Source organism: Lissotriton helveticus, chromosome 6 (assembly GCF_964261635.1).
Source record: "Lissotriton helveticus chromosome 6, aLisHel1.1, whole genome shotgun sequence".
Lineage (NCBI taxonomy): Eukaryota > Metazoa > Chordata > Amphibia > Caudata > Salamandridae > Lissotriton > Lissotriton helveticus.
In genome coordinates, this window is record NC_136067.1 from 886,469,230 (window position 1) to 886,483,948 (window position 14,719).

Genomic DNA, 14,719 nt, shown 5'->3' on the forward strand with positions numbered 1-14,719 from the left:
GAGTAAATTAGCAGGCTGCCAACCAGGGCACCCAACTCCGTCCTCTGCACCCCCATCCCCTAGACTCATGGAGCAAGTCAGGTTGGAAGTGGTGCTAAGTTCGTGAATAATGGCATCAATTTTTTACTTAAAAAACAAAGCCAAGTTGTCACAAAGAGTCTGCGTAGGGGGAGTCGACTTTTTAGAACAGTCGGGGCTACTTAGACCGTTCAGAATCTGAAAGATGCTTTTAGAACTGTTTGCTGCAGTACAAATCGTAGAGCAGAAGTAATCGGCTTTGAATTTAAGAATCAAGGCTTTATTTTTGGCAAGTTTAGCTTTCCAGAGCAATCTGCTAGAGTTAGTATAACCTTGCCTCAATTTCCTTTCAGCCTGTTTACAGGCTAGTTTTAAAGCCTTTAAAGAATCATTAAACCAAGGAACCGAAGCTCTGCCCTTGTACCTGCGTTTTTTTAGCGGGGCAAGAGAATCTACCCTCGAGGTAATCCTGAGACACAGAGAAGCGTAGTTCTCATCAACCTGACAGTCTGGGGAAAGACTATCTCCAACCTTGAATACTGCATCAGTAGTTCGCAGCCGCCCAAAGGCTCTCCAGTCCCTGCACATAAATTCAGTGGTAGCACCTTGAACCTGTGTTCGGGCCCCACTGCTATTAACATAGAACTTAAGAAGGAAATGATCAGTCCAGTCCATGGGCAGAAGTTCACTCAGGTACACTAGCTGAAGGACCGAAAAGATCAGGTCGAACCGATGTCCTGCCCTGTGAGTGGCTCCCATAACATATTGGTGGAGACCAATACTTTCACAGGAATGGAGAAGGTTGAGCAGCCCTGCATCCAAGGCGCCATTCAACCACAAGTTAAAATCTCCTAGGACTCTCAGTTTATTGTGGGAGGCAGCCATATTGGTAAAGGTGGTAAGCAGCAACTGTTGTTGCTGGATACTAAAAGTCCCGGGCGGTCTATAACAGATGATCACCGTAAAAATAGTCCCAGAATGACTATTAATAGATAGGCCAAGCAAATCAGCACCAATAACCGGGTCTATGTCAATAGTCTCAATAAGCCAGGAAGCCCTAAAAATGACCCCCAACTGACCACCACGTCCTTTAGGTCTAGGGAGGTGAAGAATTTTATAATCCTGCGGGCAGGCCCAACCCAACTCGATCTCACAATCAAGGTGGGTCCAGGTCTCGGTGATAAATAGGGCATCTAACTGATGCGATTCCACCAGTAATTGGATTTCCTCTGTATGTTTGGGCAAAGACCTAACATTGAGAAGTCCACAGGATAAAAGACCCCCGTCACAAAGTCACTCAATTGAAGAGCAGATACCGCAAAAGAGAGATGTCCCTCGTGCGCGTCCTCACCCAAGTTAAGCAGGGTCTCTCGGGAGTATAGTGGGGGGCCACACCCGAGAGAAGCGTACTTCCGCTGGTGAAATGAGCAGCATCACTGGCACTGGGCGCGGTTTTGGCGCGGACGGGCGCAGACGGGCTTGCCCCAGTGTCGTTATATGGAGTCTGCTCACCAACCACTAGACCGCAAGTGAGGGCTACCCTCAAAATGGTGGGTCCGCTCGCACGGACGAACCTGGCCACAGTATGTAGAACGCAGGAGCAGGGTCGCTCTGGTTCCAACAATGTTAAAAACACAATAAACACACAGTAAAAAGTTGTAGATCACTTTTAAAATACCGTTAGAAGGAAAATAAGTACCTAAGTAAGTACCATTCTTCAAAAATCTCTGGCAAATCTCTTCACTGATCCGGATCAAGCCGCAACACAATACCACTTCTGGCTTGATTCGGCCTTGACCTAATTAGCGCCCCCCCAAACATTGTCATCAATCTAGGAGAACACCATCAGAACCATGGTTTAATGACACATTGAGAGCTCGGAAACAACTATGTCACAAATCAGAGAGAAAGTGGAGACTTGATGATAATGCAACTACCCAAATGGAATATAAGTCTTTTCTCCAAACCTTTAAGAAACTTATCCTGAGGGAAAAGGCCATATACTTCTCTAAGAAAATCATGGCGCCCAACAGATGCCCTAAAGCCCTGTTCACTACAGTAAAGCAAAGTTGCCATCTGTACCAGATTTTAGTATTAGTCAAGATTTTTGCAACGTATTAGCAAAATCTTTCCAATACAAAGTCAAGTCTGTCTTTGACTTGTTTGTACAGCAGAATAAATGCCCGGCTCAAACAACGGTTGAGCTGGTCCAATGAGTTTTCTCTGATAATTCACTTGTTCACTCTGAAACAGCTCCCCTGACCCTTTCCTATTTTAATACATTGACAGTTAAACAAACCTCTAAACTTATTGTTACCACTAAATCTGGCTCTCCCTTTGATCTATGCCCTCACAAAATGTTGAATATTTTGCCAGAAATTATAGCCATTCTTTTAACTGCGATTTTTAAGTCAATGTTTACGACCAACAGGAAATTTTCCAATGAAATGGAAGAAAGCCTTCATACTTCCTCTATTAAAGAAACCCAATCTGGATGTTAAGGAGACCCTCAAATATAGACCAATCTCAAGACTTCCCTTTCCAGCAAAAGTAATTGAAAAGTCAAAAAAAACTGAACTCTCTGTCTTTATCAATGACAATGCTATTCTGGATCCGTAACAATTTGGGTTTCCTGCACAGCACAGCACAGCGCTGGCTCTCATTACTGCAATAGAGGAGCTCAGGCTGATACTGGACACTGGGGGGATGCAGCTCTGATCCTCCTGGCCCTTTCAGCAGCCTTTGATACTGTGAATCATGGGCGGCTGCAGGACCAATTGAGTTCCATCGGGATCAGGGGTAAGGCGCAATACTATTAAGTTCCTTTTTGTCTGAGCGGTCTCATGAAGGTGCTTTGGGGAATATGGTGTCATCCCCCTTTACTTTGCCTTGTGGAGTTCCCCAGGGATCTTCCCTGAGCCCAATGCTTTTAACCTCTACGTCACCCCTCTTGCTACTCTAGTAAGAAGCTACGGCTTTGCCCTTGTGTCGTATGTGGACGATACACAGATCGTCGTTTCGGTGAGCAGCTATGCCAGCCAGACAGCAACTAGATTTTAAGACTGTATGAGCCATATCGCAAAGTGGATGTCAGACAACTGTCAGAAATTGAACTCTTCCAAGACTGAAGTTCTGCTGCTGGGGAACAATCCATCATTTTGGTCAAACAGATGTAGCTGGACCAATTGGCCCCTTTGCCCAAGCCAGTGACTAAAGCCAAAAATCTAGGTGTCTTGTTTGACACCAAGCTGTCTTTTGAAGCACAAATTAACTACGCCACTTCTTCATGTTTCTTTATCCTGAAAATGTTGAGGAAAATCCTCCCGGCAATACCTATGGTTCTTAGGAAGACAGTGGTATCAGTGCTGATTTCGTCAAGACTTGACTACTGTAATTCCCTCTTCTCTAGTGCTTCACGGCATATCATCAATAAACTTCTAACGGCCCAGAATGCAGTGGCAAGATTACTGTTGGGAACCTCCAACTTTAACTCAATCTCCTCAGCTTTGGTCAGTCTAAACTGGCTACCTGCAGTTAAGGGGATCCTATTTAAATCATCATGTATCGCTTTTAAATCTCTTAACAACATGGATCCACTACAGATGACAATTTTTTTTAAGCCATACACTCCTGCCAGAGCACTCAGATCGGCTGAACTGAGAAACCTAACTGTTCCTAGAGTTAGCAGGCTGAGATGGGGCGGTAAGAGCTTTACTGCCACAATGGCCAGCCTTTGGAACTCCTTACCTATCACGTTGAAAAATTAACATAGTCTCTTCAAATTTAGAAAGGGCCCAAAAACTTGGTTGTTCACAGTCTAATTGTTTACTTCTCTGTTCGTACTGATTTGATCAAAGGCAGCGCCTAGACACCCCTGGATAATTGTCATGCTCTATAGATTTCTCATCATCCTCATCAAAAAATGGGGGTGAAAAGGTCAAAAGGATGACTTTCTAACACTGGGTCAACTCAGCTACACTTTCATCTATGAGCATGCTGGTGTGCTGAAAGTACAAGCTGAAATGGCTGGAGAAACCAAGTCCTTAACTAGACTAGCATAAACACATATTGATAAAGAGGGTAAAAGACCAGCAACAGCAAAATGATAGAATAGACAAAAAAGTTAGAATACAGTCATCAACCAATTCTGAGGAATTTCCATGCAAGTTTAAAATGAAGGCTAAGGCCCTCATAATGAACGGTAGAGTAAATGGCACCAAAGAGACACCAATATCTAATTACAAGTAACTTCAGGTGTGGGGAAAATTCAGCTCATTAAAATGTCATGAAAGCAAAAGGACTCTAATAGGGAAAATTATATTTTCCCTTGATTTCCCCTTTTGCATGAATAAATACTTATGACTTTGTTATGAAAGGTCTTGCTGTTGTATGGTACAAAGAGGGGAAAGGCAAACACTGTGCACTATTTTACCTTTTTATCAGTGAAAGGGGTAATAATTTGTAGAAACAGTTGTACACATGTTTTCCGCATGGATTTCCCTGACACACTGTTTTACTCAACCTATTTACTCTAGAAAGAACCTGGAGGAAATGCCTGTGGTCTGGTAATATTATTCTGGGTTTTATTGAAAGTTTACTCATTCAAGGCTTTTTGCAAAGTACCACTTAGGCCCGATTTCACACTGTCTACAACACTCAATAACAACTATAGTTGGTGTTGTAACCAATGGAACAATCTGCAATTGCACTGGTCTGAAAGTGAGTTGGGATACCACATTTTGTGGTTTCTCAAATCCATTAAAACCTAGGACCTGATTTAGAGTTCAGCGAATGGGTTTCTCTTTCAGAAACGTTGTGGATATCCTGTTTGCCATATTATAATTTCCATTGCATATAATACACTTGTGATAAAGCAGAAGGTCTTTCCGTCATGTTTGTGATAGAGTAACCCATCAGCTGTACCCTAAATCAGGCCATTAGTATTTTGGGTCTGATTTAGAAGTAAGTAGTAAATTAAAATCTGCCATGAAAACATACTTTGCACCAGGAAACTTTACAGTTAAGAGAACTTTTGACAAAGGATTTGCAGCAAATTCTTGCTTTTGGAGCAAATGTAGAATACATTGATGAATTTAATGTCGCTAAGTAGATTGTATGACAGTGGTAAATCTGCCACCACAATCTACTCTACTTGTGTAGTTGCTGCCTATGTTCTGAACATTAATCAGCAAATCTATACAGTTACAACCTACTTCCAAAGCAACAAATAACCTTTGCTGTTTTTTAATCTATGGCAAGGCAGACATGCAATATCCTCTGCTCAATCTCAAAATCAGAACGTATATGTTTTTTTGACCCTATCACTTAACACGCCATAATCCTATAAAAATAGCTTTCAAATATTGGACACACCTTATACTTGGGCGTACAGTACTCCGTCCATCAGTTTGGCCGAGGGCATTACCTGGGCCACAATGGAGGACTAACATACAACACATTTAGGGCTAGATGTAGGTAAATAGGTTTTACTGATTTTAAAATACCGAATTTTACCGATTCGGTATTTTAGAATCGGTAAATCCTTTGTAGGTAATTAAGCGGTAAAAAATACCGAATCGTTAAGATTCGGTATTTACCGAATCGGTAATTACCGATTCGGTATTTGCCATTCATTTCTATGGGCCTGGAGGCCCATAGGAATGAATGTCAATTACTGAATCGGTAATTACCGATTCGGTAAAATTGGGAAAAATTCAAGGGTGGCAGGGGGCCCGATGTAGGTAAATCCCATTTACCGATTTTGAAATACCGAATTTTACCGATTCGGTATTTCAAAATCGGTAAATGGGATGTAGGTCCCAACATCTGGATTCGTTACCGAATCCTTAACAATTCTTTAATTACCGATTCGGTAAATACCGAATCGGTAATGCCCATTCATTCCTATGGGCTTTGAAGCCCATAGGAATGATTAGGCATTACCGATTCGGTATTTACCGAATCGGTAATTAAAGAATTCACAAGGGTGCAGGGGGTGTCACTTTGACACCCTCTAGCACCCCCAAAACGGGCATGTGTGCAATGTGGCACACAGACATGCCCTAAGGGCACGTCTGTCTGTCACATGGCACATGTGTACATGCACAGATGTGCATGTACACAGGAATCGGTTTTTTACCATGGATTTGTATTCCATGGTAAAATACCGATTCTGTAAGCCATGTGCTGATGGAAAATAGGCTACCTCCATTGCATTTTCGGTAATTTTACCGAATCGTTATCATTACCGAATCGGTACATATTACCGAATCGGTAATGATAACGAATCGGTAAAATTACCTAAAATGTGCCCCTACATCTCGATAGCCCTTTACCGATCCGAAACGGCCGAAAATCGGTATTTTCGGCCGATTCCGATCGGTAAAGGGCTACCTACATCGGGCCCAGGGTGTCACTTTGACACCCTGTTGCATCCCTGATTAGTTCTGGTGTGCACATGCGGCATACATACATGCTCTAAGGGCATGTATGTCTGTCACATGGCACAGGTGTAAATGCACATTTATGCATTTACATAGGAATTCCTTATTTACCACCAACTAATAGTTGGTGGTAAATAACAAATTCTTAAAGCCCAGAAGCACTGTTTACATTGCTTTCTACATCTCATTTACCGATTCGGTAAATACCGAATCGGTAAATGATGATTCGATGATTCGGTAAATACCGAATCGGTAAATTCCGATTCGTTATTTAACAAATCGGTAAAATAGCCTCGTACATAGGAAAAGGCTTTTACCGGTCGGTAAGGGCCGATTTTGGCCGTTACCGACGGGTAAAAGCCTACCTACATCTGGACCTTAGTGATGACAGCAGGCCCAATGGTTATCTCTGTATCTTGAAAGGAACCACTGTCACAGTGGTTGTCTTCAAAGTAAAACGTTTTGATGGACGGCCACCATCAGATTGTGACTGCTGTTCTCTAAACCTTTAAACTTATTTATCTTTCAGAAGAAGATTCTCAGACTTGAGTTGGTTTCTGAAAGACAAAAAAAACTAAAGACCCCTATATCATAGGGCTTTCGCCCAGGTGTGCGGGGTCTTTATTTTATATTTTTTGTCACTCACTATCGCGTTTTATTTGGCAGGCAATGAACAGAAAAATAGGATGTTACACTGTCCACCATAAATAGGGCAGTTGATGTAATGCCCTTCCTTCGACAGTCTCTACTCTGGTCAGCAGTTGGAGGAAGCTTTGCTTTAATTGGGCCTACGGGGCATCGTCGATAGAAACTGTATGCTTCCCCCATCTCTAAATGAGGCAGGCAGACAGAGAGTTAGCTGATAGGGAACATTACCACATTTGAGACAAAATATTCTTTTTACCAATCTTGAAATCATGCTCATAGTCTTCAAATATAAGCAGTTTCACTGTAGCCCCACAGAATTCCAACCCCACCATCAAAGAAACACCATTTCATTGAATGAAACAGTTTACCCAGTTCACTCTTACATTTTTAATAGAAAAATGCCTGGGAATCTTGCTGGTGCATTTCCAATTTATCGGACCTGAAAAACCTGCCCTGAAGAGAGCTTGGCTTGGAAATCAGCACAACTTTGCAATGCATGATAGTTTTTTTATTTAAGGGATATTATTGATTTCACTGTACCTGATATGGAGGGAAGCTGGAGTTCTTGCAGGTTCCATTGTTGCAAATTAACTTCTGGATGGCCTGGGCTATCGCTGAGACTGCAAGATAGACGCTGAAAGCTGTGCCATTGTGAATGTAACGAATCAAAAAATCGTCATTTGCCAAGGAGATATTTTGTATAGTGCAAGTCAGTGGTGATTTTAATTTGACTGTGTCAGAAGCATTGCAGTTTTCTGCTGCAGGTTTACTGCAATTCTTGTACCGCATGTATTCATCAGTGCAGCCAAAGCGAAGCTCTTTGTACTCTTCAACAAATGAATTTACTCCTTCAGGGTAAGGCTGTAAATTTTGCAGATAATTTGTAAAGCCTTCAACGTAGCCTTTCCTGAAAGAAAAACCAAGGATTGGGCCAACTTTTTCAATGTTGGCCAGACCAGACACTTGAGCAGATGTTGCCCAAGAGTCACTTGCAATCCAAGTACGCGTTATATTGTGCTTGATGATTTTACTAAACAATTTCAGGAGAGAGGGTGCTTTTGAAATCACAAAGACAACATTTGCTGAAGAGGTGTTTTCTAGTGTTTGAATGATTTCGCGTATCTGTGAATAAATCTGAGGATCGTTGACATTGTACTGAAGCTTCTCTTTGAAGGCAATGCACACTGATAGGGACTCAAGGTCTGCAGACAAGGTTCCTAGCGCGGATCGCCCATAGTCATCGTCGCTTGAAATTATTCCAACCCAGTTCCACCGTAAGGAGCTGGCCAGCTTGGCCAAGGCTTTTGTTTGGTATATATCACTGGGAACAGTGCGTAAGAAGGAGCGATACTTCACTGTGTTATTGAGAATGGAAGCGGATGATGCGTGACTGATCTGTGTAAAATAGAATAATGCTGTTATTTATATACCACAATATTAAAAAAAGTTCCAAACAATAGCAACATAATTCCTCAGAGTGAAATCAAAGAAGTTAAATCAAAACAATGTGTTTTTGTAATATGTTCATATATGACAGTAATAAAATGTGCAAGGTCAGCTTTAGCATTGGTGGCACCAGTTGTGACAATCTTTGTTGGTGCCCCCACCCTTGATCTCCTTTTTCATGTATTCCCTCACTACCGCTGTCCTATGGAGCCCCTAACCTCTCCCTAGCCCCTATCACACATTTACCTATTTTATAGCTAGAATCATCCCATGTAGATGGTCAGAGTGCTCAAAGTATCACAGGCATATATAGAGATAATGGGCCATAAAGATATGCAAATCTATGTACAGGAAACGTTCCTTAAGACACTTAGGAATACATGATACAGGACTCACATGGCATCCACATTGGTAGGGATTGAATTTTAAGACTGCTTGGTCTGGAGAAATGAAGGGACAGATTAATAAGTTTTTACAGTTCACAGTACTAAAGCTGTTGCACTGTGTTGCCTGAAAAGGGAAGACCACAACAGTACCGTATCTTCTAAAATATGGTGCTATTGCTGTTTTCCTCCAGGGCTTGTGACCCACAGCTTGCCTTGAACCATTGCACAAACCTTTGCACCATAGAAAAACGATGTGTGTGTGGCAAGCACAGGTTTTATACTGTAAGGGTATCCTCCTAGCACAAAATTCTAAGTTTAACACTTTACAACTTTTTCTATGTCCTGTATAGTGCAGCACACATGCAAAGTTAGAAAGGTCTGGAGAAAATACATCTTTTAGTTAGGTCTTAGCATCAAAATCCACGGGTTGTAGGATGGAAGAATCTATGTACCCACTCGTGGTATTCTTCCTAGATATAAAGTTGTACATAGTGCTACTTTGTGTTACTGTAGGGATACTGTCTAATGCAATTCAGGACTTTACACTGGAAGGTAAGCCCCAAAAAAGCAGTTTGCACGAGATTTGTATCACAATTTCTACATTTTAAAATGCAAAAGCCTTATTTTATATTTTATATTCAACAAGTTCCTCTGGGGCCTCTGTCCCCAACAATTGTGGCACATGCACAGGTGTGGGAAGCTGATGTATGCAGACTCCCAAACTCCAACAATGCCAAAGTAAAGTGCACGCCAGAAATATAATTCCAGTTGTTTTTATATAGTAACTAGCACACCCAACGCATTTCGAAAACCACTGTTCTTTTGCTCACAGGAGCTAGTTTCTATAGGAAAAGCGTTTTTTCTTTTGCTAATAACTTTGGTGTCTTTTGACAAATCTTTACAATTTTTTTAGAACTACTTTACCCCGAAATTCAGCTGCTGTTTGAAAAGGTTCGGGGTGATTCGTCGGTGCTAGCACTGAGGCACACTGCATTCCCTAACTGAGACTTGAATAAAGCACATATTATGTAGAAAAAAATATAGAAACACCAATACGTAATTATTTTTATAGCAGGTGTATAACATTTTGTTTAACAGATCAAACGCGCCAGCAAACGAAGACTCACGAATTGGAATTTCTTAAGAGAATGTTCTTAAAATAAAATCTAAAACGAGTTCAGCGAATTGCACCTGTCTTTGTGATATTGATAGAGTCGCAGATTACCTTGAGCTCTTGGTATGTACATTAAAGATTGCCTCTGTGTGACTCAGCTTGCCTTCCCTGCTTCTTTATCATAATTCTTTATCTGTACTGCTATAAAAATAAAATTTCAAAATGTTGAACCTCTGTTGTGATTCATTTGGTTTATAGATGGTGGGCAGAGTCAGTGTGGAAGGTGAAAATGAGAGGATGATATTGTTTAATCTGGACATTAAAAGTTATTTACTGGGTTGTCTTACAAAACCCATCCCTTCTAACCTGTATTTTCGTACAACTTTTTGCAGTAAACAAAATTCCTATTCATTTCCCTTCATACTTTGGATCAGCATCCAACTTTTTGTGACTGTTTACACTTTTGCCTAAGTCGTTTTTCTTAGTCAGCTAGACATATCTTAAGTAAGTGCCCCATCACACAGTTGCAAATTCGATAACTTCCAAAACAAAATGATTGACAGAAGGAACATTGATGCGTTAGTCTGTTAAATTTTTGTAAGAAATCTTTCTAGACGATCGGCTCTTCTTGATCATTCTTATGAAAATATTTTATTTCATACATAAGGTTCCGTACTTAATTTCAAATAAGCATGTACTGGGACCATGCATTTTATATGCCCTAATCGTTCTTCCCATAGCCATAATGCAGTGACATTACCTTAAAAATCATCATGTAAAACAATTACAAGGGAACATAAAGTGTAACTTACATTTTTCTTTACATTTATGAATTGTTGGGTCCTATAGCAAAGTGCCCAATATACTTAGAAAATCTATAGGGTGCCAATTTATTTTATCCTGCGAGAAGCGAGCGTGCAAGATACGTTTTTAATCCATACCTTAAAATGACATGAGTCCTTTACACTATCAATGTCAAAAACGTTAGCCACTCCTGAGTTGTTTAAAGTCGAAGCACTGCCTTTTGACCTCACATGAGCAACAGCTTTTTACAGAGTTTTTAGGACTGTTTACAGGGCAAACCCGGTACTTTAATAAGCCAGTTAACATGCATTATGGAGAGCTCCATCATCTATGTAGAATCCTTTAGTTAAGCCCCCATTCCAGTAATCGGATCTATTTCTGGTTTCCAGTATCTTTCTGTTTTTCATCTGTGGTCAGTAAAGACAGAGGATACCTCTGAATGGAAGAACATTCACTGACGATAGGTATACGTTGATGTGCACACCACCAACAGTACATAAAGTGCTAAACCTCATACAGATGGTGCCCTCTCAGGAAGCGGCTCCCGCCGGCAGCATCATCTATCCCAAGGCACAATATCCAGCAGGATGACTCCGCTCCCTCATTCCCCACATGCTCAGTAACTATAGCATGCAGTGATAGTACAAATATAGTACATCTATGTCGGCACTCGTAGGTGCCCCTTTACTCCTCCATGTGCCAGGATTAAGAGAATATTATACATCTTTGCTGGTACTGGCATATTCTCTAGAGCCCTGCTCTTTAAAACCAAAGTCTCTCGGAGGGTTCAATGACAAAACCACTCATGCATTTACCACAAATGCCTCTACCACGCTTCCTTTACCACACAAATCGTTACTATGCATATGTCTTTACCACACTTGCCTTTCCAAGGAAAATTTAAGGATATAGCAGATTAGTGAAACCCCTTTTTAATATGGCAGAAAGTCATCCTTTTTGCACTGATCACTCCCATTGTTTCACTGATACTGGTGGTTACTGACTATGATTGCGCCCTGGGATCTGTTAACCTGGCTCAGGGCTAGTGCTCTGTTTAGAAGGTATATGGATATTAGGTGTGATTACAATTTGTTCTGACAACCTGCCTGTAAGTCCCTAGTATAGGGTAGGGCATGTAGGTTTAGAGACCCCAGTGGATTTAATGCACTTAAGTGTGCACTGCTGTGGTGTCTGCTGTCATTTGAAACTACCTTTTTATTACATATAAGTCACCCATAAGGTCTGCACTGGGTGCCCCAAGGGTAGGATGGCTTGTAATTAAAAACAGGGACATTATAAAATATGTTTTATATGCCCTGGTGAGGGAAAAACTGACAATTTAGCTTTTCCCAATGTACTTTTGCTAGCTCCATAGGCTAACCTGGTACTTTAATAAAGACTAACTTTTGTTAGGAGTGAGCTAGACCATAATTCAAAGTATCAAAATATTAGGTATAATAGATCAAACAACTTGCCTTGGTCAGATGTGTCATAACTATTGCAGGAAAGCAATTTTAGAACTTGCTTTCCTGAAGTTACCTAAAGCAGCCCTGTAGCAGCCTCTTCTGATTTGCCAGCATTTGGCAGGCTGAGCCAAGATGCTACTAATTAGGTGTGAAGTGGCCTAGGTTGAAACCACAGGAGCATCAGGTCGGAGGAGATATGCTGCCTGCAGATGCCAGGATAGGAAGGGTGCTGTGTAGAGGGGATCCCCTGTAATTGTATTAGGAGAGGGTCTGGAAGAGGAATATAGAGAAAGGTTACCCACACCTGTTGGCTGGGTTCGCCAGACCTGAACTCTCAGAAGAGATATTCTCCATTTTGATTTGGACTGAGATGTGCATTCCAGGGGAAAAAAATATGTCACACTTCTAAGGAAGTAGTCATCACAGAGGGTGGCAATTTGAACCTCATTCATTAGGGGTTCCACCCTCTTGCTAGCCCAGAAATTGGAAACCTTTTCCTGGGATGTTATAGTTAGCAAATAGACCTTTAAAAAACCTTGCAAATTCACTCAAAAAAACAAAGGTTACAGGGACGTTATAGTTAAGAAATAGAAGTTTTAAAAAAACCTTGGAAAAAACGAAAGGCTTCAGAGATGGTATAGTTAGGCTCATAGTTCACTCGTACAAAACCAGCGAAATTCAGTTGTTATAGTTACTGAGCTAACTATAACTAATGCCCCTGTAATGCACTGCTCATTACCTTACATATTACATCACTTGTGACATGGTCAGTGACATCACTGATGACATCCTGATAACATCTCAAATTACATCACTGATGATATCATTAATGACATCATCCACATGGTTCTACTCACACCCGTATACAGCCTCACATACACCCACTCACATACCCACACAACCACTAGCATACCCATTCACAGACCCAAGCAAATACTCATACAACCATTCACTCATAAATAGAGCTACTAGGATACCCACTCAGTCACTCAGATAAGGCACTCACTCACCCATAAAGCTACTCATACCAGTCACATGCCCATACAGCCACTCACAGTCAAACACTCACCCAAACACATACACATACAGACACACACACGCACACACACACACACACATACACACATATATATACATACATATATATATATATTCACTGAGAAAAACAAATGTTAGAGTGACGTTATAGTTAGGCTCATATTTCACTCATACTAAACAATAGAAATTCAGCAGTTAGATTGAGCTCACATATTACATTACAGTGATCTCATTGATGAAATCTGAAATTACATCACCGATTACATCATCCAGTTATTGTGAGTGTTTTCTAAATGTTTCTGAGTTTTAAACATATATACTAAGATACCACAACAGTTAAAACTAGTTTAGTTTGTGTACTACTAATGAGGGATTCTGTTTCAAATCAAAGATTATGGGAGTGTCTGTTTTACTATGTGTATCTGTGTGTGAGTGAGTGAATAAGTGGATGTGTGTAGCTGTATGAGTAAGTTAGTGGGTGTTTAAGTGGCGTATTGATGAGTGAGTGGGTATGTGAGAGACTCTGTAGATGAGTGAGTGGGTCTGTGAATTTTTCTATGAGTGAGCATGTGTTTATGTCAGTGCTTGTATGAGTAAATGAGTGGCTGTATAGGTGAGTGAGTGCATGTGTAAATGGCTGTAAATGGTGAATGAGAGGGTGCATGGCTGGCTTTATGAGTGAGTGAGTGGGTGTTTAAGTGGCTGTAGAAGGGAAATGAGAGGGTGCATGAGTGGCTATATGGGTAAGTGAGCAGGTACATAACTGAACTCATGGGTGCGTGAATGGGTGTCTAAGTGGGTGTATGGGTGAGTGAGTGGTTGGTTGTGTGAGTGGCTGTATGGGTGAGTGTGTAGAAGTATGGGTGAGTGAGTTGCTGCATGGGTGAGTAAGTGAGTTTGAGAGAGGCTCTATGTGAAACTATATTGTTGTCTCAGTGACTGTTATGGTTGACTGAGTACATATGATACTATCTGTATGAGTAAGTGAGTGGGTGTGTGGGTATCCGTATGGGTAAATGGGTGGTTGTGTGAGTCAATGTATTATTAAGAGAGTGGGTGTGTGAGTGGCTCTATGAATGAGTAGGTGGGTACATGAGCACTTGTATGGGTCTGTAAATGAGTATGTGAGTGTTTGTGTGGGTATGGGTGTGGAAGTATGTGTATGAGAGCTTATTTGGGGTGAGAGTGGGTGTGTGACTGATTCTGTGGATGATGTAATCAGTGACATCATTTGAGATGTCATCAGTGATGTATTCAGTGAAGTTACTCACCTTGTTATGAGTGATGTTATATGTGAGGTCATAAGCAGTGTATTTTGGGGGGCATAAATTATAGTTAGCTGGGGTAACTATAACT

The 14,719-nt window shown here is 41.1% G+C and overlaps 1 protein-coding gene across 1 annotated transcript in view; it reads right to left on the bottom strand.

The window, feature by feature from the left end:
• Positions 1 to 14,719, bottom strand: part of LOC144763161 (G-protein coupled receptor family C group 6 member A-like) — a 297,057-nt gene that overhangs the window by 99,444 nt on the left and 182,894 nt on the right. The window contains exon 3 of the mRNA XM_078648489.1: positions 7,650 to 8,504. Within this exon, the coding sequence (XP_078504615.1) occupies positions 7,650 to 8,504 (855 nt within the window). The remainder of the gene's footprint in view (positions 1 to 7,649; positions 8,505 to 14,719) is intronic.